This window comes from Pangasianodon hypophthalmus, chromosome 7 (genome assembly GCF_027358585.1).
Source record: "Pangasianodon hypophthalmus isolate fPanHyp1 chromosome 7, fPanHyp1.pri, whole genome shotgun sequence".
Classification (NCBI taxonomy): domain Eukaryota; kingdom Metazoa; phylum Chordata; class Actinopteri; order Siluriformes; family Pangasiidae; genus Pangasianodon; species Pangasianodon hypophthalmus.
Window position 1 is genome coordinate 22,903,555 of NC_069716.1, and position 27,362 is coordinate 22,930,916.

The window sequence follows — 27,362 nt, forward strand, 5'->3', positions numbered from 1 at the left end:
TGTTTCTTTCTGTAGTGACATGAGAAACAAGCCCTCATCAAATTCGATCAGGAATACTAGAAGCAGTTTCCAAAGCAACGTATCTTAGTTGGCAGTGATTACAGTGATGATTTTTGCTTACCATAATTGTATGCATGAAAGTTCACAATAAGGGTCTGTGAAACACTCCAGTGACTCTCACGAGTGATTTGACAATGTTCTTTGCACAACATTTCTTTTGGAAAAAGTCAGCCATTGTTATGTGAAAAGCTGGAAGACCATTAATAATGAAAAAATATCAAGGCAGGAAGCCAAATTGCTTGACTTACTAACTGGAGCACTGGTTTAAGTCCTACATCTTGAAATATTCATGTTGAAACCTCTTACTCATCTGGCTAACTATCATTAGCAGCAAAATGTTAGCAAACATATTTTGATTAAAATGTAAGGGAAACCATATTGCTGAGAATTACCCATTATATCCTAGAAAGTGTTGCATGATGTCTAAAGACAGACCTGTTTGAAACCATTTTAGACATATTCAGTATACATTTGCTGAGAAGATTAAAAGTTTTTTGAAGTCTTTATGAAAACAAAGCTGCAGCTTATAGCCCTGGGACATTTTGTTTTCTTTTTCATTGTAGATTCTCTTTGTTGTGTCTGATTATAGCAGCATGATTCTACTTCACTTACAAACATGCACAGCATGACGCAATAAACTTATTTACAAATACAATACCTAGAGGCAGCATTTTGCTATTTAGTATTCTTCTTATTTTTTCCCTTTGGTTTATTTGAGAGACAAATATATTAAGAACTCTTACTTATCCCTAGACAGTAATAACAAGTGCATGTACCTTAAGTGCAAGCAGAAGAGAAACAATACCATGTATGAAGTATGATCATCATCCATACACCCAATCCGTATCTTACATGGGATTTAATATGCAGATCTGAATCTACATCACATTAAATAGATATTCACTGATACTGTGTCTCCTAGTTGGCAGTGGTTTCTCTGTTTGCTTGTTGCTATTCAAAGATGCTATATTTGTATGATAATGTCTTAAGAAAATAGGTCACACTATATGACTTTTAACATTTTTTTCTATTCTGGACAATCAATATTTTTTAGAACATGATGATTCTGAAAAGGATCTAACCCAGTTAGTTGGCATTGGATACATTTACACAATCAGAATGCTGTTATAATTGACAAGTTTATAGAAATTTCCCCTGATAAATGATATGTCCAGGAAGTAGAGATTGAAATGTTGGTTTTATCAAACATGCTAAATATACATAACAGAATCCCCAGTGTTAAATAATAACTCATAGTGTTTATATTTGAGTCCACCTTGGCACAAATCAACACTGTAAGAGTTCATTCAACACTGGGTATTTTTCAGTGTGTCTTCTCCAGAACAATTACGTTTCAAAGAAAGTTGTCAGGAATTTCAGCTAAGCTTTAATTGTCTGGGTTTTCTATTGCTTCATTCCTTTTTCCCCTAACTGTTCCATAATGGAAGAAACCTTCAAGTGTCTTTATTAGTATTTGGGGATGCTTAGCTTATTAATAAGCCTATCTATAATTACATCTGTATACTGTCTTATTAAGATATGAAAGTAACAGATAGACAAACTACTTTACAAAAGAAGGTACGTTGCACTTTAATACACAGAACATAGACATGTTACATAATCATGACATTATTATAGGCGTGCAGTGCATGAACAGATGAACAGGACTTTACACACACACATCTCTCCAGCGTGTTCTTGCACTTAAAAAAATATCTATACAAATGAATTCAATACTTTTGCGATACATCGATTAAGTCGCTCCAAAATGCTGTCTGCCTCCTCACAGACATTTCAGAAGGAAAAAGTTGCAGAAGGCTCCCCGCGGGCAGTCGCACATTTTGCCGATTCTTGAGCCTTTGCGGATTGCGCACTGCTCTCCCACGTCGCACTGAAAAGATAAAACAACCATCACTGAATCATTCTAAAACTGTTTTAAAAATATGCACAACAGCAATGCTATGATGCAGAGGTCATGCATTATAATGCGTTATGAAAACACCTGCATAAATCTTACATAGTGAATTTTGCATTTTAACTGTTATGTCGATTTACATGCAATTTAAATTGCAGTGCATAAATTTAAGGAATATCGCATTACCATAGGAACCTGTCCAAATTTCTTCTCCCAAGGCGGAATTCTTTTCATCTGAAGCTTTTCCAGAACTTCATGGAGAGCTCCAAGCTGGTAAAAAACATGTTTCAGGAGCATTAAATCAAAGTAAATCATTGCAATCAGTAGTTCAATAAGATTTGATCCATCTACAAGATGGATCAGAAAAACTTTTCAGCATGTGTTTAAGATTGGTGCAGCTCACCAGCTGTTTTTCGCTGGTCAGATTGGGGTCTTTCGGATAGAAGTCTCGGATGGCTCTTGTGTCCAGGTCCACTTCGGTGTCCTCGCTGTCCGCTCGCGCACAACTCCGCAGCACTAACAGCAGCAGCAGCAGCAGAGCGCGCGCGGCGGTACTCGAGCTCTCCATGGTGCTGATCGAAAGAAGCTTTTTGGCACGAAGGCGCGCGACGCTCAAATTTCCACACTCAGGCTCGCGCCGGGCTTTTTATGCGCTCCGCTGTTTAACGGGAGTCGCCCCGCCTAGCGCGCTTATTTCTCCTTCGTACGTAAGCGAGAGCTCTCTTTGCGCAATGAGCTGTCATCGAATGCGTTAATAATACCTCCAGATTGGTGTGTGCACCCCATCTACCACCACCCCCAACACCCCCTCCCCTCAACTTTTCCAAGGGCATATTCGTCAGTGAGTTTATGATAGTTGTGCATGAGTATAGATAGATTGGAGCATCTTTTGTGTGCACCCATTTGACATTTTTTCACCTGGTTATGATTTTGAGTGACGGTGAGTGTTAATCACTAATCATGATAAACAATAGGTTATAGAGGGTGTAGTGATGGTGATAAAGGGCAGAAGGGGCAGTTTATGTTGTTGGCTGTAGGTTAATGAAAGCCCAAGGCTCGAGGGACAGGGGGTCGATCAGTTCCTTCAACATCACTTTGTGCTTGAGTTCATAGCCTACCTTTTCTAGCCTTTTTCTATCTCCCTCAACAATAAGTCAGATTGTGTTAAATGATTTGGAACATTCATAATTATATTTTATGCTTTGCATCAGGACTTTTGAACCTTAGTAAAACAGTAAATTATAACTTGTCCTAAATTACAGCACAAAAGACATGACATGACATGCATGGCACAACTGCAGTGCTTTTACATAGTGTTTACTTTTTTGTCTCCAGCGTGTGATATTACAGAAGAAAGGGCCTCTTCTGAGAGAATTGCAAAGATATGTGATATATTTTTAAAGTAGTGTAAAAGTGCTAGAATGCAATGCTTGTTTTCATTCAGCTATAACCCCATGTTATATCTGAAACAGTGGTAAACTATAACTTTACCTTACACTGTCTTTATCTTACATCTCTCATTTCTGATGACTTGCTCCAGGCACCCAGACATGCGGTATCTTCTATAGAGCTCAGATACAATGTGGTGTCAGAAATACTGAACTAGTTTGTATGATTATGGTTAAAATGTGAATGTTTGGTGTAAGGGAATGTTCTTTGTTTTTCCTCAAATGACACATCTCACCATCAGTTAATGATATATGGAAACAAAACAGTATTTTAGGACCGTCTTGGGAAATTAAAAACAAGTTTTTACAATGACAAACTTTCACTCACACACATTTTCAGCCATCACAAAATGATTTGGAAAAATGGCCACTGTGAGTTTGCCTATGCTGCTAGGTGCTTTGCTCAAATTTGTGGAAAGAGTGAATGTTGTTGGACAAAAATCATCTGCAGGCATACAAGTGTCTTATTAAACTCGGCTTCAAAATCATTTCCTCTATATGTGACGTCACAACTGGGTAAAGATATCAGCCTATTGCAGTTTTTTTTCCCCTCTCAATAAATTCCTATTCAGATGTGAGCAAGGCTCATCACAGTCTAGACATGTTTAAATAGTGGGGTGTCAATAGTTTCTGAGGGTGCAGATGCTTCCCAGTGTCTCTGTTCAAATACTCTGAGGTGGTTATGGTGATGCTTTTTAAAAAATTAGCACATTTGTATTCATATGGACACCATGCAGTAGCTCTCTATGCTAATTCATCTTTTCACAATGGCTTTATTATTTTCCATGGTCTTACACCGACATAAAGGAAATGATTTATATACATTTCGGACTGCATTGAAGTTACATGCTGGAGACAAAAAAAGAAGAGGACTTTTCTTTTACATCTACCAATGTTCCACTTACTGATTGTAGCCACAGTCCCTTAGGCAGCCTTCCAGAAGAATCTTACCTTTGGTAATGGTCCTCTAACCTGGGTCAATAGCCTGTGAATTACAGCTCCCTGAATTTATCCAGCCAACCACAGTGTTTAATGCAATGTTTTGTGCAATCCTGAAACCTGAGAATACTGAGAAATCTAGTCTCTTAACAATAAAACCATAAAATAAGACAGCTCTCTTATATAATTGGTGAATATGTCCACATACACTGATATGAGTAATATATATAATGACATGTTCTGACAGCATCCACAAGCAAATCCACATTTAAAGTAGCATTAAGCAGAATCTGCCACTGACATATCCGCCTAAAGCCCAGGCAACAGAGCGGTCTCAAAGCTATTGCAGTCAACTGCCTCTTGCTATATATAGATCTGCAAAGAGTTTTGAGTTAAGGGGTTTAAAATCTTAAATCGTACATTTGTTCCCCTGCCACGTTCAGTTTTTCTTGGGCATGATTCAGTTCCATTTTTTGTTCCCTTGGGATCCGCTTATGTCTGCAGCCAAGTGAAAACCACTGAGCATGCAGTCGTGTCTTGCTTTGCCCACCCTAAATTCATCCCCACTCCCATGTACCTCCCTGTTAACGTATTCATTTGAAACACTCACTAAAAACAAAGTTAATCTAACTTTATGATGCTGAAAAATACCAAAACTAGTACAATTAATTTTTGTCAACTTCATTCCAACTTCATTCCTTTTTTTGTATCTCATTCCTAAACTGGTGTAATCAAAAGTTACATTCTTAGACTTGCATTAGCCCAAGAGACTTGCTCAAGCAGATGTAATATTTTACAGATATTACTGCAGCATTCAGAGTTGCAGAAAAATAGTATCAAGCTTTCATTCAGTCTCTATCCTTGAGTAAGATATACAAAAAACAGATGTCTTCATTTAATTTCTTATGCATTCAGTGTCATTATTGTCTGTCATTAGCAGTAAGTTGCAATTATGCTCTGTGCAGAAGAGAAAGATCAATTTTCTTAATTTCATTATTGATCAAAAGGTAATATCACAGGACTTCTAGGTTTAATGAAGAGGTCGACAGAGTACCTATCAGACTTATTGTGTTTAACATCTAATTACATCCTGGTAACCTTGTCAATAAAATCAAACCTGACAAAGCTCCTTTGGGCTCTATAACAATACGTTGGAATATGAACACCTGTTTGTCAGAGAGCAAAAATAAAGGCAACCAATAACAATTTAAAATTAATTTCAGGGCTGTGAAACATTGACGTCATGTGTGAAATTGAACAAAATTACAGATAGGGGGGCCTATTTCAGGTAATAATTTTGCTCCTAACAGGCAGATGGTTTTAATTACTGGCCATCTAAATTACTTTCAGCTATTAGTCCTGCTGTCCTTTTAAAGACATTTTAGTTTATTGCATACTGCAATAAAATATAGTTTAATCTCCTCATGATCATATCTTTGAACACAAATTGTAATGCCACAATGTGGTCAGAGGGATTAAAGGTCAAGCAGCACATAGAAATATCCAGAAAATCAATGAATCTCTCCCCAAGCAGGACTGTAAGAGCTAAACTTGTGTAAAAGGCTTGACTTGTATCTTTGTGAGTACAAGCTCTAACCACAGGAGAGGTGATGCTCAGCCCGGTGCAGTCTGGAGGAGGATACAGGGAAAATGCCTCTAATTTAAAGGCTATGTCACTGACAGCTCTCTCCAACATCTGCCCAATTCCTCATCCTGACAGGCAGCTCACTCTCAGTAACAAGGGGCTTCTGGGAAATTACATCGCATCACTGCTGGAGCAGTTGAGCTGCTGCCATTCCTTTGTTTGTTTTCATGTCAGTGTTATGTTTCAAGATCTCACTCACTTCTTTTATGTTTAAGTGTTTTTCTTCTTAAACTGCTTTGCCAGATACAGATTCTTTTTTACTGGCTCCAAAAAGGGTTCCTAAAGTTTTCAGAAAACTGCTATGATTAAAGAAATGAACAAGAAGCGATACCATTTATAAGATCAGAGAAATTCTTCAAAGACCTCTTTTTAATGATCACTGAGCCTTCTGGGCTATGTGACATGAGTCTCTTGAGAGCTGCAACGTAGCCTGCACCGTCCAAAACACTTTAGAGCTGGTGCTTAATATTTCCTGCACATGTATATACATGTGAGACCTAGAGAAAGAAAGTAATGGAGAAAGTGTGCATCAATATGTCACTCTACTTATGGATTTATTTGCCAAGATCCATGAATGTATGTGTGTTAACAAGATCTGGCTTTTTGAAGGCAAATACCAGCTGAAGGACAGAGCCCTTATGCTGTGTGGGAGAGTTCAGTTCTCATTATTCCCCAACCCTTTCCTTCTCCACTGTTTCAATAAACTCTTAAATATTGTTTTCAGTCAAATATTCAGATTTCTTCCTGCCATGAATCTGTCTCACAGATCTCCCTGGTTCTAATGCCCTCATCCAGCTGCTCCCTGTGTGTGGGTGTCTGTCTCCACTCCTGTCTCTTGAAATACATATTGCACCAGTGGAGAATAAACAAGATGTCTACAGTCAGAATAAAAGGCCTCTGACTCAGCAGAGAAAACAGATGGCCATGGAGGTGGAGATTATAATGGGTATTTAGCCCCTTTTGTTTTGGTATCAACTACGACCGCTAACTAAAATAGCGGCATGAAATGAGGGTCTTCTTTCTCGAATCAAGTTCTATTTCAATGAGAAGAATTTCTGATTCTGTATCAACAATTTCTTTACTGCACTAAACTAAGTGTAGTGAATTCAGTTAATGAGGTTCATTACTGTGCAGAAGTCTTAGGTACATCTAGAGAAATGTAGTAAAACAAAAATGCCTTTAAAAATAATGAAATTAAATGTTTCTACACAAAAAAAGTACTATAAAGAGCAGTAAATAGTAATAAACTAAACAAAGCCAATATTTAGTATGATCCTTTGTTTAAAAAAACATCAGTAGTCTCAGGTACGCTTTGTGCAGTTTTATAATTGGTTGGTAAGTTTTAATGAGCATCTTGGAGAATCTTGCACAGTTCTTCTGGAGATTTTGACAGTTGCTTCTTTTTTTGCATGGAAAAACCCAGAAGCCTTCATTGTTTTTGTCTTTAAAAAGTCTGTTAAGTAATATGTTTCTTTCTGTACTGGTATTCAAACATCTTCTATAATATTTAATTTTTGTTAGAAAAGTAATGTTTGTAAATATGCAATGTTTTGTACTGACTCAATAATGCAGAAGTCATAAAATAAACATCTGTAATAAAATTTGTATAAAAAGATAGGGTGCCTAAGACTTTTGCACAGTACTGTATGTGTTTTGAGGTTCAGCAGGTTGTGTGATTGAAACACAGAAATGTAGTGAATTCAACAGCAGCTGACTATATCAGGGTCCATGCCTGCAGCCAAGAACAGGAATCTGAGGCTACAGTGGTGCCAGACTCGTTGAAACTAGATGTAAAAATTGTTTTTACAAACTGAAGATCGTAAAAAGTCATTGCCTTGTCTCTTTCCAGGTTCCTGTACTACCTCAACATGTGAATTGTTGTGCATTCTGAGATGCTTTTCTGCTCATCAAGGTTGTAAAGGGTGGATATTTGAGTTATCGCGGTCTCGAGACCTAAAATCTAGAGACTGTGTGTGAAAATCCCAGGATATCAGAAGTTTCTGAAATAGTCAAACCAGCCAATCTGACACCAACAATCATGCCACAGTCAAGTCACTAAATTTTTTCCCCATTCTGATGACTGATGTGAACATTAGTTGAAAATTTTGCATAAAAACACTGCTGATTTGGATTTTATGATTGGCTGATTGGATAATTGCATGACTGGTCAGGCGGAAGTGTATATTATATAAAACTAGGTGCCAGAGGCATTGAAGTAACAAAAGGCTCTCTATTTTCCCCCTTTTTTCATCTTACATAATTTTTTCCTAAGCTCTGACAAAACACCAAACACCAACTTTAATATCAGCAAACTAGGAACACAGCCCTACAGGAGATCTGTTAGCCTAGCTAACTAAGGATGGCTATCTTGCTAACTATTAGCCTGCTGGATTAAATAGATAATCCATATAGCTGGTAGTAGATGGTTAAATGTAATATATAGTAAAACCAACTTCCATTAAAAAAATTATTCGCTCTGACCGATAAAGAACTAGACTATCTTTACATACATCCTGCACCTACAATGTAATCGAGAACTGCAGATATTAGCTGAGGTAATGGAAACATAGCTATTTAAAAACAACAACAACAACAACAACAATGGGAACAGGAACCGGAACCGGAAACTAGAACCGGAACCAGAACTGGAAAAAACAGGAGGAAAAAAGAACAATGATAAAAATTGCATATCTAGTGGAGATTATATGCTAACGATAAAATCTAATAAAGTATTAGATTTTTTTTTTTTAACTAATGATATATATTACAAAAGAGTCAAAACAGCAGTATAACTGCAGCAGTGATTTTTTTTATACTATTAATTTCTTTCCAATATGTAGTCCTGCAAAAATAAAGTTTTGCACTCTATACAAAATATCTTCTTCTTCTTCTTTTGGCTTTTCCCTTCAGGGGTCGCCACAGCGAATCATCACTCTCCACCTATCTTCTGCATCCTCAACACTTGCACCCACTAGCTTCATATCCTCATTTATTACCTCCATTTACCTCCTCTTTGGCCTTCCTCTTTGGCCTTCCTCTTTGCCTGCTGCCTGGCAGCTCCATGTCCAACATTCTCCTACCAATATACTCACTCTCCCTCCTCTGAACATGTCCAAACCATCTTAATCTGGCCTCCCTAACGTCCAACATGAGCTGTCCCTATTATATATTAATTATAACTACAGGGAAACTCTGCTGTGGGAAAGATAATGTAAATTTCCCGGATCAATGGAGAACTGTACCCTAATATAGAAGGTCGATCCGGTTATTAACCACCATCTTAAACATACCTCATTTCTAGTGCTCCATCAAGCCAGAAAACAGAAATAAACCATATCCATATCCAGAGCTGTAGGCTGTGCCATTTTTAATTACTGAATGAGATTTATTTGTGCTTTTCATTTATTAGTGAGATTTATCATACACCGCATCAATAATGTTTTCCCAAAATGCTGCTCACCCTAACCCTAATGTATACCTAATTCACTGACAGAATTTTACTAGCACTGCAGAGTAAACAAATAAAATCTGAATCACCAGGCCTTGCACTGTTTTTTTTTTTTTTTTTTTTTTTTCAGGAATAATTTAAGGTACTTTTCAGTATGACTTTTTTATTCAGTGGTAACGGTGGTTGTAGCATGGTGGTGCAGTGGGTAGCATTATGGCCTCACTGCTCTAGGGGCTCTGGTTCAATTCTCAGCTTCTGTGTGGACCTTTTATGCATTACCTCCCACCTCCCAAAACATATCAGTAGTTGTAAAAATGGTGAAGTACAGCTCTGGCTGGTTTGAATTATAGTGGCCAATTTTTCAAAAGCAGACACACAGAGCAAGCTGAGACAATCCAAGTATTACAGCAATTCATATGATAATATTCCAAGGAAATTACAACAATTTTTGAGGTAAATCCTATTATAGTCCAGTGATGATTTCAAGAAAAGATAAGTAGCAGGGTTTGTCAAAGTTACAATTTAAATAACTTATATTACCTCTCATAAGACAAGCATAGGAATGAGCTAAAGCTGTTGTGTAAAGCACTTTTCTGAAATTAAAATATGTAAAGCGTGGGTTAGCTAAACAACCAGGCCAGGGCTTTTGATAACTTAAGGCACGGAAAGGTAGACCTAAATGTTTTATTTTTATCAGTTTTATTAAAATAAATTAATATTGGAATGAAGATCCCTCCATACTTTTTTCTCTCTACAATCTGGGAACACCTACACACACTCAGCCCCTGTGGCCTATTGATCACCGGCTCCACCCTCATGAACCTGTTCCATATTCAATGTAATCACCACAGACTATAAAAGGATTTCCCAGGTTAGTCATTCCTGGTGAGGTCTTGCAATTTCGTTTGATTGGGCACCGTTGAGCTGTTTGCAGTCTCTGTGTAAATCCAGAGGACCGTGCTAGAATGTTTGCTCAGGTAGTATTCAGCAGTTTCTTCTGAGAAGGTCAGTTCTACCAGCCCAGAAATAGTATTCCTGCAATTTTTTTTTTTTAAATATCGGCCATAATAATGTTGCTCATACAACATTTCCAGTTAGAAAAAAAACCAACAATATGGAAACAAGTAGAAAATTTCAGCAATGCTGTAGGAATGTTTATAAATGTTATGTAAAATCATTTTCACAACTCTCAGAAAATCACAGATTATTTTGTTCACAAGTGTCCACACAACATTGACTCATAATGTTGAAATGTTCTGCTAATGTAAAAATTTGTTAGCTAGTTAGTTTCTCTGGCTTCACTGATTTTTGAGGGTTTTTGATTGTGGGTTGTGTTTTTGTGTTTTTGTAATAAACCCCAGATTTTCCAGAGTCCTGGTGTTACACCCGTTGAACAACAATGATGAAATGGGAGCCAAGAATGTGCAAGTTTTTATGTATTTTTCCATAAATCATTCAGATGCAATGTTAATGGTAGAGTGTAAAACCTGACAAATTATGGTACAATAAGTGCTTCATTCATTTTATTGACACTCTGTCATAACATATTGGAAAAAGGAAAGTGGCTCCTTTTACTCTATCCCTCCTACTGTAAGTGCAACATTATTCAGTAAAGCCAAGTTTGCTTTTAAAAAAATAAATAAAACACCAGAACATGTCTGCACATTTCAGCTAAACATTTGATTTTCCAAAGATGACACAGGAGCTATTCCTAGCAGCTTAGTGAGAGCTGCAAATGAAATCATTATGTGACATGCATTTCAAAACTGCCACATTTACTTTAACAGACCAGAGTGCTTAAATCTCTGCATATTGCACAGGAAGGGCACAGACTGCATGAAGTATCACCTTAGCAGAAAGAAGTGATCTCAACTCCTACGCCAACATTTCATAATGGAAAAAAAAAATCTCTGCTCCTTAATTACTTGAAGCTGCTTATCATGTATCATTCTGTGTCTTGTAATAGCATTTACTGTATGTCTTTATGACAGCACAAATGATGGTTTGCGTCTAAGCTTTAACAGCTGTGCCTGGCAATCAAATGTGTCATTCAGGAGTACATTTATTCTACTTTACATGAAGTGTGACTCATACATTTAATCAGAAAGGTTCATATTTGTATTAATTTATGTTACAACATAATTGCTCTTACTAGGTCATAAGTAAAACCAAACCATGCACAACACTTTTCTCTGACACCTTCATTTAAATCCTTTAATTAAGTTTGTTAAAGTATTTTTCCCTTTCTCTAATCTCATAAATTGAGATGTACTTGTTAGTGTGCATCTGCACATTTTCATTCTAGCCAAATAGGATCCACACAGAATAGTTTTTTAAAGATTTAATTGATTAAACAAATGTAATCAGCGTTACTCCTGCTTGGTTGGGATGAGAACCTGCAGCTACACTGGTCCTTTGTAGGAAGGATTGATCACTGCTGATGGACTCAACAGTTCATGTTTCTACCAACTCCCAATGTGGCTGTAAAAGTGCTGCATCAACTGACCCATGACTCTTGTATGATCCAAACATCTTTGTAATACACTCAATTACATTATTACTAAAACAAAATAATCATATTACCAAAATGGTAAGCTTTAACCCTTAATAACTAATACAAAAATTTATAATTCTTGACTGATTTCCTCCTCCATTCTTACTGTTGTCAAAAGGAAGAAGGTTTGCAATCTCAGAATATGCTTGATAATTTTTGAAGTAGAGGAGAGCCATTCTGACTGAGAGTAATTAATGCTACAAATTGCATATGCAATTCAGTGTGATTAACTGCGACCATGACTCAGTATGAAGTGGTTTCCCTTGGCTCACATTATAAGATTTGATAAATGTTTGCAATCACTTTAGCATCAATCACCATTTTGAAAAATCTGTTCTAATGAGACAGTTGTCAATTTTTAAAGATGTAGAGAGTATGATACTGATTCCCTACCTTGTGTTAATGTACTAAAAGATGATAAATAAGCAGCCACTGGTGAGGAATTGAAAATCCCCTTAATTCATATAAATACATAAAATCAGAAACTGAAACTCTTTTGGAAACTGCTGGACTGAGAGTGTGTTCAGTATACACTAGACAGAGTTTGAAGGGACCTACTCCCTGCACCTTTGTCTGAGCTTTAAAGAAAAAACAGAAAAACACATATAATGTAAATCAGTCACTTTTTTTGTTTTATGGCTACATAAAGGTAGCTTGTGTAGTATCATCACTAAATACAGTTAATACATTTTGCACCATGCTCTGAAAGGAACAGTGCAATAAACTCCTTTAAATCAGCTGATAAAGTGGTGGGTCTCAATGAAAATTGTCTAATAGAAACTCATTACGCCTATCCTTAACAAATACATTACTCACAGACAGAAGCACAGCGACACTGTCACAGAGGTTTAAAGGATATGAAAAAGACTTCAACCAATCAAATAATTCATTTTCATTTGGCTGGCATGTTGGCTTCAAAAGAAGCTGCATTGGAATGGGGCTATAAAGTACTGGCAAAAATGTGTACAGCTGCCATCTTGCCTTTTGTGAGGTCTACTTATGGTATTTACTTCTTAGAGGAGCATGGAACTGGATGCTCAGTCCATTTGTACTAAAGTAAAGTACAGATATCCATCCCAAAAGTAGCCAACAAATCCTTCAGTCCAGTGGTTCTCAAAGTGGGGTCTGTGAAGCATAGTCAGGCGGTCAGCGATTTTTTTATTTAGTTACAGTCGTGGAAATCACAAGCCACCATTATCAAATGTTCAGTATATGGATAAAAGTTTGTGGACACCTGAACATCACACCCATATATGCCAAGTTCTCCTTGGCTTTTAAAATAACCACACTTCTGGGAAGGATTTCCACAAGATTTGGAGTGTGGGGATTTGCCCATTCAGCTACAAGAGCACTAGTGAGGTACTAATGTTGGGAGGTCTGGGGTGCAGTCAGTGTTCCAGTTCATCCCAAAGGTGTTCAGTGGGTTTGAGGTCAGGACTCTGCATAGGACACTCGAGTTCTTCCACTCCAACCTTGTCAGATCATGTCTATGGACCTCACTGTGTGCACAGGGGCATTGATATGCTGGAACAGGTTTGGGCCGCTTAGTTCCCCAGTGAAGGGAAACTGTAAAGCTACAACATACAAAGACATTCTGTACAATTGTTTGCTTCCAACTTTGTGACAACAGTTTGGGGGAGAACCACATATGCGTGTGATTGTCAGGTGACCACAAAGCTTTTGGTCATATGGTGTATTACATTATATTATTATGAATGAGTTTAATACAAACTCAATAACTCAAAAACAAGTCGGCCTATAAACAATGTCAACTTAGACCTAATGTGTCCTGTCAGTGGAAATTTCAGGAATCGAAAGGTCTAATAAATAGACAAAATATTAGTATACACATTTAAATTATATTCATGAAATAAATCTGTCCTGTACGGAGCCCTTAAGGGGACATGGTGATGGAAAAAATATGAGATGGGAGGAAAAGTTATATTTCAATGCTTTTGCGCTCCCCCCAAGCAACTTTGTGTTCTCTCGCAAAGATATTTGCATTCTCTCGCAAAGTTATTTGCTTTTGCAAGAGAACGCAAATGTCTTTGTGAGAGAATGCAAAGTTTCTTGGGGGAACACAAAAGCATTGAAATATAACTGTTCCTCCCATCTCTTTTTTTTTTTTTCCATCACCATGTCCCCTTAGGGGCTCTGTAGTCCTGAGGGGGTCAGTGGAATTTATTTTATAGTAAAAGATGTCCTTCAGTACAAAAGGTCTGAGAACTCTTGCTTTAGTGCTGAGCTTCAGCCAGCAGCCTCTCGCTTTAGTCTCTCCAGAACCTCCTCTTGGCTAATCGATGCAGTGACTTTAATGACTTTTTCTCTGGATTTACTGCCCTGTAATAACACAATAACACAATAATGCAAAAAGAATAGGATGAAACAGATCAGACAATACAGATATCCACCCATATCTATTTGCCACTTCATGCCTGTGTACCTTATCCAGCATGACTTCACTCTTCTTCAGCGCCAGCACTTTGCACAGATAGCGCACCAGCTCTGCGTTAGCCTCGCCGTCTGTGGGAGGTGCAGCAATAGCGACCCCCACTGCCTCCGAGCTCACATCTACACCCAAAAACACGGTCATTACACCAACAGGGCAGGCAAGATGGGTATGAACACGTACTAAAATCGGACAGCAGGAACCCCAACCTGTCACGGCATTTTGCTTTGCTCCAGGCTTGGCGTGTACTGCTATTGCAAGTCCGCCGTCTTTAAGCGTCGAAACTGGACCAGTCGGCGTCTCTGACTGCTTCTTCATCTGAGTGTTTTTGCTCTGATGATGGGATATGAGATCAGAATAAACCATCTGAAATCGTGTAAGCTCTTTTATAGCTCTTTTATAGCTCTTTTATCCACAATGATGAAATCTGATCATTCAGATCGCATCCTGTGTTCTGACTAAAGATTTACACGCAAAGTTGGCATTAGTTAGTTACATATTTGCATATCATTAAGATGAGACACTACATGTATGTGTAAATAAGCACCTCAGCTAATGGAACCCTACCGTTTTTTCTTTCTTGGGCATCTTGTTTATAAAAGAAACTCCTCTGATTGGAGACTTTACTGTAGCCGAAGAAGCACACACACTTCCCCTACAGTTGCTTTCAGAGAGTGTAAATAACGCTATTCTCATAAAACCATGACGCAGACTTTGGCAGTACATGGACTAAACTGTTCTAAAGCATGCAAACTATATCATAATCTACCGGACGATACAAAACAAACCAAAACTAGCTAGTTAGCAAAATAGTGCCGTCTGTAAACTTAAGATAACACATTGCGCATGCGCTTAAAACGTTAGCTTTTCAGCGTCAACACTGCGCCACACGGACGCAGAAGCGTAAACTTCAACATAAACAACCTAATGCGGGTGTCTCAAACGTTCTGCAGTGCAGGACATTTTTCAGTATTAAAAACCATGATACGACATGTGATAAACCAAATAGTCAATTATTAATCACATTCTGTATGTACCATTGGATTTATTAGATGTATTAGAATCTTATTCCTGAACTTCATGCACAGAACCAAAACAAGTGACTGTTACCAGCATTTTTATATCCTTTTTATATTTTAATATATTAGATTTTTTATATATTTTATTTTATATCCTCCAGGGTCTCTGGTTCAATCCTGAGGTTGGGTTATGCATGTTTGTGTTTCCTCTGGGTTCTCTGGTTTTCTCCAACAAAACCGTAGGTGAATTGGCCAAGCTAAATTGCCCATAGGATGTGTGTGAATGTGTGTGTGGTGCCCTGTGATAGAGTGGCATCCTATCCATGCAGGGCGAATTCTCCTGCCTTCGGCTCAGTGTTCCCAGGATAGTCTTCGGATGCACCAAAACCCTGAACAGGATATAGCTGTTACTGAAGATGAATGAACTTAATGAAATAATGTCAGTTGTATACAAATTGCAGTTAGATTCAATTAGTGATTACAAATCTAAAGTCACAGAACTATAGATTTGGAAATTTGAAAAAGTAAATTTGAAAAATTTCCTGTAATTGTGACTGGTATAATGTTAAACTTTTCATATGAGGTAACTAGTCAATTATACTTTACAATTATACTACGGCTATTTTAAGTAAATAATAATTATGACAGAAGTGATTGTAAGTAGTTGATTGTAATCTTCATAGACACCACATCATTAAAAAATAATTATGAGAATTGCAGTCCCCCTGCTTATATGACCACTATCCTTGAGAGCCACTATCCTAATAAGACCAACACCAATGTGAACTATTTAAGACAAATTAACCTCTCTCTTAGGACCATGTCTGTTTAAGTAGTAGTATTAGTTCAGGCAGATAATAATGTAAATCCTTCATCTATTACTCCTGCTACTGCTACTTTTTCTTGTTCATTTTTTAATATTGGTCTCCTTTCCTATTTTAAACTTCGTAACTAAATTTGAGGTCCCTCCTAGTTCTTTAAATACGTGCTCTCCTGTCCCTCCTCCAGCCTGTGCAGGAGCAAAGCAGTGCTTTAGACAACAAACACTTTCACTCACTCCACAAAGTCTCAACTCCACAGAGTCTTCAGCATATGAGCATGAGGTGTGGTTTTTCCCAGACTAGCAACTTTAAACATCTCTTGTGAATGTGTGCTGCAGTTTAATTTACAGACTAAACTGTTATAAAAAGATAGTCCTAATGGAACACATTTCAAGCCAAGAAACAGATGAAAATACTTATGTCTGGTAAGGCTTTGTTTTTTTGTTCTACTTTCTACTTTTATACATTACTCAGCAGGCATTTTTAATTTTATTAGACTGCTAAACCTAAGAATATCCACACATTCTTCTGTAGGAGTAGCCTAAAGCAAGGTCAAAACATTAGAAAGACAATATTTGTAATAAAGGGGAAGTTTTAAGTTGTGCTGAAAATTGATATAGTCAGGATGCTCAGTACTTATCCTTCATGACTGGACTTGTCTCAGCACAGACGCACACTCTGTAGTCCTTAATTTCATGTGTGTGGTTCACCTTCTAACCTATTAGTTTTTGTTCATAACATCAACAGTAACAGGATTTCCTCTATTATGTTGTTTGCATGTGTAAGCAATGATGAAATTATCACAGAATATATGAATTTAGATTAATGTAACATTCACAGGCCTATATTGAATGTCTCTATGTTAAAAACAAATTGCATACGATGTATAATTGTAAATGTTGTATTACTAGTTTTCAGAGAACACCATCTCTTCGTCGCAAATGGAGAAAACGCTATGGAGGTTTGGATGGCAACAAATTGCTGGAGCCGAATAAGGAGGAGGACATGAGAGGTATAGGACTACAATCTGCTCTGCTCAAATGTATAATTTGGAAGTGATCTGTGTGGCTTTACATGCTGTGGTTTTCAGTGACGATTCCTAAACGTGGGTGTAGTTCCAGTTATAAATTGTCCTTTCACACACATGTAGAGTCAGTTGTTTTGAACCAAATCTCAATTTTAACTATTACAAGAGAAAAACTGATCCCTGATCAGCAGAAGTATGGATGTTTAGCAATAAAGAATGAGTTCTGGCTGGAAGTAGAGGAATGCTGCGTCTCTTTTAACTGTGCTTGTGGTTTGAGTTTGGGAGAAAAAAAACTGGGTGTATCAAGGAGCGAAATCAACACATAGTGATCCCATTTCTTTTTAGTCTGAGTGTAAATAAGTAATGAGTCACACATTTTATATCATTTTGTCGTTGTTGTTTTGCTTCTTATTATCCTTTAACCTGAATGAGGAGTCTTAATTGATTGTATGATAGGACTTTTTTGGATTGATGTGAAAATTTTTCTGCCTTTGAACAAGTATAAGTTTGATTAGTTTTTATTAGTCAATTTGCATACTGTGGTTGACTAATTACAGTTTTAATCTTTTTATTGATCTCTCTATTGAGTTGTCCTCTTTTGCTCTGTGGTCCAGGAGTAAAGTAGTCTAAAGGCTTTAGATTTGCAGGTTAACTGATTGAATTCAAATGTGGCACTATAATTATTAAATATTTTGAGCTATGTGATATGAGTACTCTCTTTATGAGCTGTACGTCTTCTCTGATAGATTCCTCTTTTTTATTTATTCTGTCAAGCTGAGAGCCCAAAGGTTGGCAGTGCTGTTTAATTAAATGTCTGGAATACACCAGTATAGCCAGGCAACTTCCTGTAAAGGGATTATTTGAGGGGTCATTTTTGGTCCTTTAAAACACTTCTGTAGATCTCATATTTTTATTATTATGTTAGTATTGTAGACTGGTCAAAGTATAGAAAGAAATAGTATAGAAACAGTGAGGAGTTTAAAATCTCATCAGAACCAAAGCAATCATACAACAGAAAAGCAGATAAGATATCTCTTAAAGATAATTTCAGAACAAGATGTTCAAAACACTAAAGGCATGTAAGCCACCTAAGCTTTATAGAGCCTGTGCTGATTTCAGTCATTAAACAGAGAATGGTGCAAAGAACCTTGTTGAAAAAATTGTCAGTAGTTAAATGTGGAAAATGAGGCAGCTTGAGGAATCGATGAAAAATAAAACATAGATCATACAACAAAGTGGCTCCACAAAGCTTGTGGCTTTAACAGTCACGTTCATACTTTCCTTTGTACAAGAAACCTTCACAATTGCAGCTAAGTTTGAAAATAGAAATTACAATCATAACCCACACACCAAGCTCCGGATGTTTGCAGTTTTATTATGCAATTGCTTGGAATTCAGAGGTTTTGGGAGGGGACCACATCTCAGCTAACAATATCTAAAAACCTGTGACCTACATTATATAATAGCCTAGCTGCACATCCTCTCACCAAATCCTCTCTTAAGTCTCCTTCTTTTGTATGAAAGTCAGTTTTTAGATCTCTGTTTGTGAAGTAAGGAATATCAGAGCATTCTTCCTCTTTTTGTACCCCTTTTCTTTTTTCACCCCTGTTTAGAGAATGGTGTGATGACAGATGGCCTCTCTGAAAGGAATGCCGCCCCTGTGAAGAGTGCAGAAGCTCAGGTGCCTGTGTACAAGCTCTGTCCTGCTCAGCCTGCCGCTGCTACTTCAACACTCATATGATCCAGATAAAGCCTAAAACACAGGCGTGGAAAGTACAGATCTAATATCTTGTTAAAACCCTGAGGGATACAAACAATAGGAGATGATGATGCTATATCAGCACAGCCATAGGCTATTTCCTCCTGTACTGCTTTATATAAAATGAGATTCTAAATATAAAACACAATTCCCCACTAGGAGTTTCGGTGGATACCGGTATAATAATGAATTTTAATATGTACGGCACAAAGTAACATTGTTGGTGGCACCATATAAACCTAAAGAAGCCTGCCTGTGCAAGAGACTAAGCTGACATGTCCTGTAATAAAACCATTGCTCCAGGCACTTCTTCTTGCTGTTGTCAGCCAGCAACATACTTGTCAGCCATCATGTTACCTTGTAAAGGTAACAATTAGTTTTTCCCTGTGCAGCACCTGCATTTATTTAGACATCAAAGACATCAAAGTAAGTGTCTGGTTGTGGTCTTAAAGGCAGTAGATTGTGTACATTATAAACAGTGTGGATTTAAGGCGCTGTAAACATTTTAGATGTGCTAATTTGAGTCTCACTGCTTTATCTTTATCTTACCAAGGCTAGACTTAGTTTGATTTAAAAAAAAAACACAGGCAAAAACTTGTGGCATTTTTCTGAGAGTAGTAGGAGTGCCATGAAATGTTATTTCCCTTTATAGCTCTGTTTGAGTGTCATGTTGTTTTTAATGTTTCCAGGAGACCAGTCTTGCAGAGAATATTTCAAATCCTGTGCCAAGAAAAGCTATGCCTTCTCAGAGGCCTGTCAACTTTGTGGCTCCAGGGTCAACAGGTAGAGATCTAAAACAGGAATGAAAGCTATGAAAAAATCTACAGTATAATAATCATTCAACCCAGTATCACTCTTTCTAGTGTGCTAAGGTATCTGTTCATGATATCTTACAATATTTTCCAAAAAGGACATCATTAAACCAATACTCCAGCATTTCTCAGCTTATTATCCATTCCCAGCATTTATCACATGAATTTGTCACAGACTAGAATTTCAACCTATTTCCTTTGTACTGAGAAAAAAAAACTTTTACTTGACAATTCCTTAGTTTTTCCAAAAGGTAGAGGCCAATGTTGTAGCAGATCCAAGGAAGTTCACCTGAGAATAATGTTTTACTAACCATAATAATGCTAATATTTTACTGCTAATACTACAACTAATCCTAATATATTTTTCCTATAGGTATATAACTTCCTCTATTTTGTCTACCACTTTCCTGTGTGTTTTCTATTTGGCTCTGCCCCCCCCCCAAAAAATAAAATAATATGCCAAAATAACAATAATAATAATAATAATTATAACAAGTTGTCATTCAGACGGCTATAGCGCTTATAAATGTGGTTTTGTGGACACAGACTCAACTTATTTTCAGATCAAATTTAATCTCTGCCACAAGAACTTGCCTTAAATTTGTTGCTCACTGTTGCGCAGCTTTACCAGCATTTATCAGCAATGGTGGCACAAAAGTGCCTCAGGCAGAAACAGAGCGAATGCTCACTGCCCAGCCCTGGCCAAGCATCAGCAGGACTGAGGCCCAGCCCAGCCAATCCAAGAGAAAAGTGTGAGTCTCATGTCTTGTTCACAAAATCTTTTTAGACTTTCACACCCAGGTTAAAATCTACTTAAGGTAACTTTATTGCCACCGATGCACATCTTGTCCCTGGCTTTCTGCAGAGCTGCTGATGTGCTGTTCGACAGCTTCGCCTCCGGAGGAAGAGTCAGCACCAATCATTTCTTTGAGGTATTTGAGAAAGATGTAACCTGTCATGCCCTAAATAACACTCCTGGTCAGGAAATCTTAGATGCTGATTTTTTTTTTCATCAGCAGACCCTGTGGTGCTCTGGCATTTTAAGAACTGACCCACGGATTAAGGACTGCTATGCACTGATGAAAAAACTGCAGGATGCTGATGGGGCAGTGGACAGGAACACTTTCCAAAGGTCTTAAGCCTCATAAAAGAGTCATAGACCTGTGTAGTCATTAAGCACAAATTAAATGGATGTTATCTACTTATTGTACCTTGTAACAGTAGGTGTATTTCTTTTGTGGTCATCTTGCAGGTGTGTGACAGGCTTTGTATCATTCATTCTGAAAGCAGTGCAAGGCAGATTTGTCATTCCAGATTTCTGTATGTTTGCTGAAGAGAGCCAAAAGTTGTTCATTAAATGTAAACAGCTATCTTCTGTAGAGGTGTGTATGTAATTTCAGCTTTACTCAATTTGGCTACTTTGGTATTTAGTGTGTGTGTATGTATGTATGTATGTATGTATGTATGTGTAATTATATATATATATATATATATATATATATATATATATATATATATATATATATATAAACAAAAAAAAAAACCAAAGGGACATTCAAAGAAAAACATGGTGTCCTTGGAATGAAAATATATTATTAATAACTTAAGAGTACTTCAGCTATATAATAAATCTATTTTTTGACAGGAGAAGGAAGACAGAAGCAAGGCCAGTGGAAAGTGGGGGATTTCAATCTGCACTGTTGATGGCCAGAGGTATTCAAGTGAAACCATTTTAATATATCTAACATTTCGTCATATCGCCAATTCAAGATTTCCACATAAAAACCCTAGCAATTCTAGATCTTTTTCTATCCACAGCAATCTACACTCAAATTGGTTACTGTCAAATAGTTGAAATGCTCTGAGTTGATGGATGAGATTTAGATTATGCTGAAATAAGATGTAAATATGATGCTTTTTGTATTATTTTGGCTGTAGGCTCTCTCTTGGGGACTGGAATGAGCCTTGTGTTCTGGGAGAGATTGCATGGTCTCTTGTTTATGGGCTTGCCGTGGATCAGCTTGGAGTTGACCGTGTCCACAGACATGTAGGAGTGGAGGAATATGCAAAATATGAGTCCCCCTTTACCCTGAGCAAACAAGGTAACGACACCAAACCACAAGCACTGGAACATACATTGATGAGACAGCTTGATTCAGTTTGTAGGACTGAATCAATCCCTGCCTGTGTGTAAGATTTTTCTGGTGACAGATTAAGTCCAATCCTAGACTACAGTGTGTTTTCAATACAGATCCATCAAGAAGTGTGTAATTTAGTGCATCAGCTCATCTTAATTGATGTTTGGAAAAGGTGAAATGTATAGACTGTTGATGTGGTTATTTTTAATTAATACTTAATTATTATATTAAAGATCATTCTGGATTGCAGGTGTCCCTCACACTCCCCTGACAGAGACAGGAGCTATTATATGTGCATCACTGCTGCAGGTGCAGACTTGTTTAACTCACTGTTATCATCTGCATTATTACTGTGTACCATCATACACATCATTAAATAACTATCATAAGAGACCGACAAAATCATTCACTCTACTTGTTGATTGTTTCTGCCTTTTAGCAGTTAACATTAAGGCAAGTTACAGAGGAAGAGGAGAAATACGAGTCGGTACGCATGCTACAAGCGTACTTGAACATACTACATTCTAGTATATTTTAGTTTTTTTTTTAATCTTGTGGTTATATTAAAATATAGTTAATTGTTACTCCAGTCCTAATCTTAAATTTCATCCTCAGGTTTTGAATATTGTAAGAAGATTATGTAACAAGGAACATGCCAACTTAAACTGTACAAGGTAAGTTGTCTGGAAATTTAGTTGTAATATTTAATAAAATGCTCTATTTGATTTCATATTGTTTATATGACTTCAGTTATCAAGGCTTGAGGAAGGACATTATTCGTCTACATGCACTTTCATTTTATCTCCAAGAAAAGAAGGTAAGCATATTTTTAAATTATGTAAATCAAGCTTGTAGGTCAAACAGAAAGAAGCTTGTAGTTGAAACAGGATAATGAATTATAAAACTCCTGCTGGTCTAAACTTAATTACTTGACCCATTATAGTGCTTTCCAGAAGCCATTGACATAAATGCTACACTGGATCTCCTGTTACAGGTATTCAGTTTAACCAGTTCACTTTTACACTACAGCATTATCCAAGCTCTCATGTCTAATAAAACCTATTGTTTTTTATGGTTTTTAGTGTTTGTCTACAGAAATCACGTGTGAGTCTGGAGCAGCCTTGGCCGCGACTTTAGCTAATGGTGGCCTCTGCCCTATGTCAGGCGACCAGGTCCTCTCCACCTCAGCAGTTCGCAGTACTCTGTCCATAATGCAAGTGGCAGGAATGAACAATTACTCCAGAATATTCCATTTTAAGGTGATTGGGATGACTTGGTTGTCTTAGTGTGTGTATGATTTTAATTTGCTGTATATGTGATTTTAAATTATTATGTGCAATATGCAATACTAGTTTGTATTATGTATTTTGTGTCACAATTAAACAGTGTATATTAACACGGTACTTGATATGCATATAGAAACATAATCACTAGAGGTAGAGAGGCAGAGGACAGGAACTGCATCATCTTTTTAGTAGTAATAGTCTTGAATCACCCCCTGCTGGTGAAAGCCAAAACTTTTCATGCATTTCAGTTCTATTATATCATACAGTACTGTATTTATTTTAATGGTGGAACAAGATTCAACATCCAAACATAGAGTATGTGGCATGTGATTTAACAAGGAACTAGGGATGTAACCAAATTTGAATACATTATATGAAGTGAACAGTTGTGTTCTAAACAGATATAAATACAGCTACAAATAGGAGGTGCAGAAATAGGAGGCTTACTTTCCTGCAGGTGCAAGCAAGCTGTCAGATATGAAGCTTGCAAGACAAAAAAAAAAAATCCTGTGCAATGCATACACAGCATTCATTCATCCTTAGTAACTGCCTGGTCAGGGTCATTGTGATTTAAATTAGGCTGTTAGTTTGTTTATATTTTGGGAAAATTGTTTTAAAATGGTCCTAACACCCCTTTCAGACCAATTACTTGAACTTGAATGATGAAGTTGTGGTTCAAGTTCGCTTCATTGTCAAATGTAAACAAGACACGATAAAATTCTTGTGCAGTGGTGCACCCATACAGTTAACATAAAGTGCATGCAACAAACAGAGACAGCATACAAGACAAGACAGTGCTGCCATTTCTTCCTCTGGGTTTTTTCAATGTTTTCCAGTGTTTCTAGTGCATATATAATTTCAAGACCACAGTCTAGTTTTTTACTCTTCTAGTTAGGCCACACCTAATCTGGGTTTAAATTTCATTACAAATGGATATTTGGAGCACTAAACAGATACAGATAGTGACATAGTAAAAGTGCTAGTTTTATTTATGCACCCCTCAAGTTAAAGTGACTCATAAACTCCTGTGAGATCATCATCATATTAATCAGGAAGCATAAAAGCTCTCACACTTCCTCTCAGACATCCGTGCCTGCCAAATCCAGCAGCTCTGGTGTTGTGTTGATAGTAGTCCCTGGAGTGCTGGGCATCACTTGCTGGTCACCAGAGTTGGATGCATATGGAAACTCCTGGAGGGCTGTGCATTTCTGTGAGGTAAAGACCTATTTTCCAAATACAGATATAGCACATGTGAGATGGCTGCAGGTGCAGTGCTAATCTTCTGTCCTTGTTTCAGGAGCTGGTGTCAGCTTTTCAGCTGCACAGCTTTGATATCAGGACTCCGTTCAGACAGGTGCTCTCCTACAGGCAATGGAAAGTGGAGTCTGAGGTCAGCTAAACTACTTTAGAATGATAGGAAGGAGACATTAGTTAGTTTGTTGTATAGCATAGACAACCCTTTATAATATATACCTACATGTTTCCTTTCTCTGACATGTTTCCTTTATTATAGGGCTACCAAATCATGAACATCCTATTGGCTGCTTATCGAGGGGACCTGCAGTCGTTACGGAGGTAAAGATATCATACTGTGCTCATAGTGTCATTAAAGGTGCACAAAAGGATTGCTCGTTTTTATGAACAGTTAAATGAGACATACATCAGTTAAGTGTAATTTACATAACTCCAGACTTAAGCTCCTGGAAGAAGGGACTTAATGGTACTTAATCTCAATATTGATCCAAGACACAATATAGTGGGTCAAAAACAACAATTTAGTTTATGGATACTCTGAGCCTTTATGAAATGAATCTCTTATGATGAGATGATTTGTTTGTTTGTGTAAAGGTAAGTGATTGACTGGGTAACTGAAAGATTATGCATAATCAAGATTCTGGAGTTGACGTGTACATGAATATCACCTGGCACATTTCTTATCTGATCTGTAAAAATGCTTTAAAAGAGACCTATAGTTTTTTTTTTTAACTCTGGCAGTGAGTTATTTTAGTTAGCCAATTATTTCAAAGCAATATCACTGTTTAAATGATGCAGATGGTCCAACACAATGACGTACAATTGCATCTAAAACAAGCATTGCTCTCTGTCACTTCACACCCACTCCAAGGCCCTCTCACACCACTTAGTAATCAGGACGCATGGCATGCTAAAATGTGTCATTCCTCACCTCGGCAGGTATTTCCTCTCTGGAGCAGATGTGAATGCTGTTGATTATGATGGAAGGTCTGCGCTTCATGTGGCTGCCTCAGAGGGGCGTCTGGAGGTCATCAAGTTTCTGATGGAGAGCACTGGAGCCAACTGCACACTCAAGGACAGGTAAAGTTAAAAATACAACAATGACTAGTGTGATGCATCATGCAAGTTGATACAATAAAATAGACTACTCTTTCATATAGGTATACACATTTTACAGATTATCTGTGATTGGACTTTGTGTTGATGTTGGCAGGTGGGGAAACACGGCTTTGCAGGAGGCTGTAAGATGCAATCAAGGACCTGCTGTGCAGCTCCTCACAAAGTACACAGACTACAAGGAAATGTTATGATAGTACACCAACCCCAGACACATAACCCCAGACATTCAGGTTATACTTTGCAGTGACATATATACTGTTTTTGTAGTCCCTGATTTGAGCTTTAAATGGCTGGCACCAGACGTATTTCGATTTAGACCTTGAATTTAAATACAAACCTGGATTTTATGAGTTTGAATAGTTAATATAACTGATCTGTCATACCTTGGTGTAGGTGAACAGAAGCTGAATATGTAGTACCAGGGCATTAAGGAATCTACACATGGTTTGGTGAGTCTAGAAGTGCAGAAAAGTTGTATAGCAAAGTGTGTTCAGGAGTTCTTCTGGTATCTCAGTTTTTTAATAATCACCAAGAGTCATCCATGTGAGCAACATTGTTTGTTCAATAAAGAACTTTGTCTTATGTCTAGTATCTCTAATTGTTACAGGGCTTAATGATAAAAGCAAATGCACTGTACTTCAGTAATAATGGTAGAGATGGTAAAAGTTAAGAGAAGTACACAAAGTTTCCAGTGAAACAGAATGTTTCTAACCTGATTTCATTATAGCCTCAGAACCTGCTTACACAGCTGACAGAGGAATTTTGTCCAAAATGCAGACACCAATAACAGTGAAGGAGAGAAACCAACATTTCACATTTCAACCTACATTCTCGTGGTTCATCCGCATAGCAATAGATAGGCCATTTTCTCAAACTCTTTGAGTGCAATCCCTGTAAGCCTGGAAATAGTGGACAGGAAGTCTAGTGGTGTATTGAAAGCCAACAAGAGTGAAGATTTCAGAGGTTCCGCAATGACCAATAAAGAAATACACTTTGAGTGAAGCCAAACTGAGAAAAGTCTATAAGGTGGTTCAGGTGTGAGGAAAAGAAACTTGGCTATACAGTAAATAACACTTTCCTACAATATGTGATTTGGATTGTACCCATAATGAATAATATTCTGGTCATAAGCATCACCAATCATTAACCTGTGATATTAACTATAATGAATAATAAGCTTCTGGTCATAAGCTTCACCAGTCAGATCTTGGTATTGTCTCAGAGAACAAGCTGTATAATATAGAATAAACTAGCATTTTGTGATTGGTTATTATGCTGAGTTTATTTATTTATTTTCAATGCAGAGAGGTTAATAGACAGATAGACAGACAAGCTATTGATCCTGTAACAGATATTGCATTGCTGTAGTCAGAAACATTGCACAAAGAGCTGTAAATATATAAGTAGCATATAAGAATAAGTGGTAAATAGTACAATAAAGAAGTAAAAGTAATAAAACCAACAGTAAAAAGATATGCATATCAAAATCTCTAGAGGATCATGATCAATGTTTTAAGGTCTTTCTCAAGATGAAGAATAGTTTGAACTGCATAAAGCAATCAGCTCCTCAAATCACATCTATGCAATTCTTGCAGACTGAATGAATCATAATGAGCTCGTGCTGGTGTAAATTATTGAAAATTGCAGCTTTGTAGATGTTTTGATTCAA

The 27,362-nt window shown here is 37.3% G+C and overlaps 3 protein-coding genes and 1 long non-coding RNA gene across 12 annotated transcripts; 2 read left to right on the forward strand and 2 right to left on the reverse strand.

The window, feature by feature from the left end:
- Positions 1–1,625: 1,625 nt before the first annotated feature.
- On the reverse strand, positions 1,626–2,636 carry cart2 (cocaine- and amphetamine-regulated transcript 2). The gene is made up of 3 exons (XM_026918389.3): positions 2,379–2,636; positions 2,162–2,245; positions 1,626–1,951 (listed from the first exon to the last, which is right to left on the reverse strand). Exons 1-3 carry the CDS (start codon positions 2,541–2,543, stop codon positions 1,844–1,846), a joined length of 357 nt encoding a protein of 118 aa, XP_026774190.1. The 5' UTR covers positions 2,544–2,636; the 3' UTR covers positions 1,626–1,843.
- A 6,358-nt stretch (positions 2,637–8,994) lies between these two features.
- Positions 8,995–11,100, forward strand: LOC128318590 (uncharacterized). The gene is made up of 2 exons (XR_008301999.1): positions 8,995–10,460; positions 10,817–11,100. It is a non-coding gene; the product is annotated as an uncharacterized LOC128318590 (long non-coding RNA).
- A 2,047-nt stretch (positions 11,101–13,147) lies between these two features.
- c7h15orf40 (chromosome 7 C15orf40 homolog) lies at positions 13,148–15,312 on the reverse strand. Its single transcript, XM_026918062.3, has 4 exons — positions 15,026–15,312; positions 14,668–14,791; positions 14,453–14,580; positions 13,148–14,349 (listed from the first exon to the last, which is right to left on the reverse strand). The coding sequence occupies exons 1-4, from the start codon at positions 15,182–15,184 to the stop codon at positions 14,257–14,259; spliced, it is 504 nt and encodes a 167-aa protein (XP_026773863.3). The 5' UTR covers positions 15,185–15,312; the 3' UTR covers positions 13,148–14,256.
- Positions 14,587–26,899, forward strand: glsl (glutaminase like). 9 transcript variants are annotated; one of them, XM_034305904.2, is made up of 22 exons: positions 14,694–14,834; positions 16,486–16,580; positions 17,217–17,310; positions 18,939–19,006; positions 19,774–19,867; positions 20,519–20,648; positions 20,762–20,828; positions 20,913–21,028; positions 21,149–21,278; positions 21,542–21,609; positions 21,835–21,998; positions 22,285–22,343; positions 22,474–22,521; positions 22,650–22,708; positions 22,785–22,851; positions 22,978–23,028; positions 23,117–23,293; positions 24,404–24,535; positions 24,618–24,710; positions 24,834–24,895; positions 25,514–25,654; positions 25,788–26,899. In XM_034305904.2, the coding sequence occupies exons 1-22, from the start codon at positions 14,795–14,797 to the stop codon at positions 25,882–25,884; spliced, it is 2,052 nt and encodes a 683-aa protein (XP_034161795.2). In that variant the 5' UTR covers positions 14,694–14,794; the 3' UTR covers positions 25,885–26,899. The 9 variants fall into 9 exon arrangements, with proteins under 9 accessions (XP_034161799.2, XP_034161800.2, XP_034161795.2 ...); XM_034305906.2 differs by having other exon boundaries at positions 22,477–22,521; XM_053235369.1 differs by having other exon boundaries at positions 20,916–21,028; positions 22,477–22,521.
- The last annotated feature ends 463 nt before the right edge of the window (positions 26,900–27,362 follow it).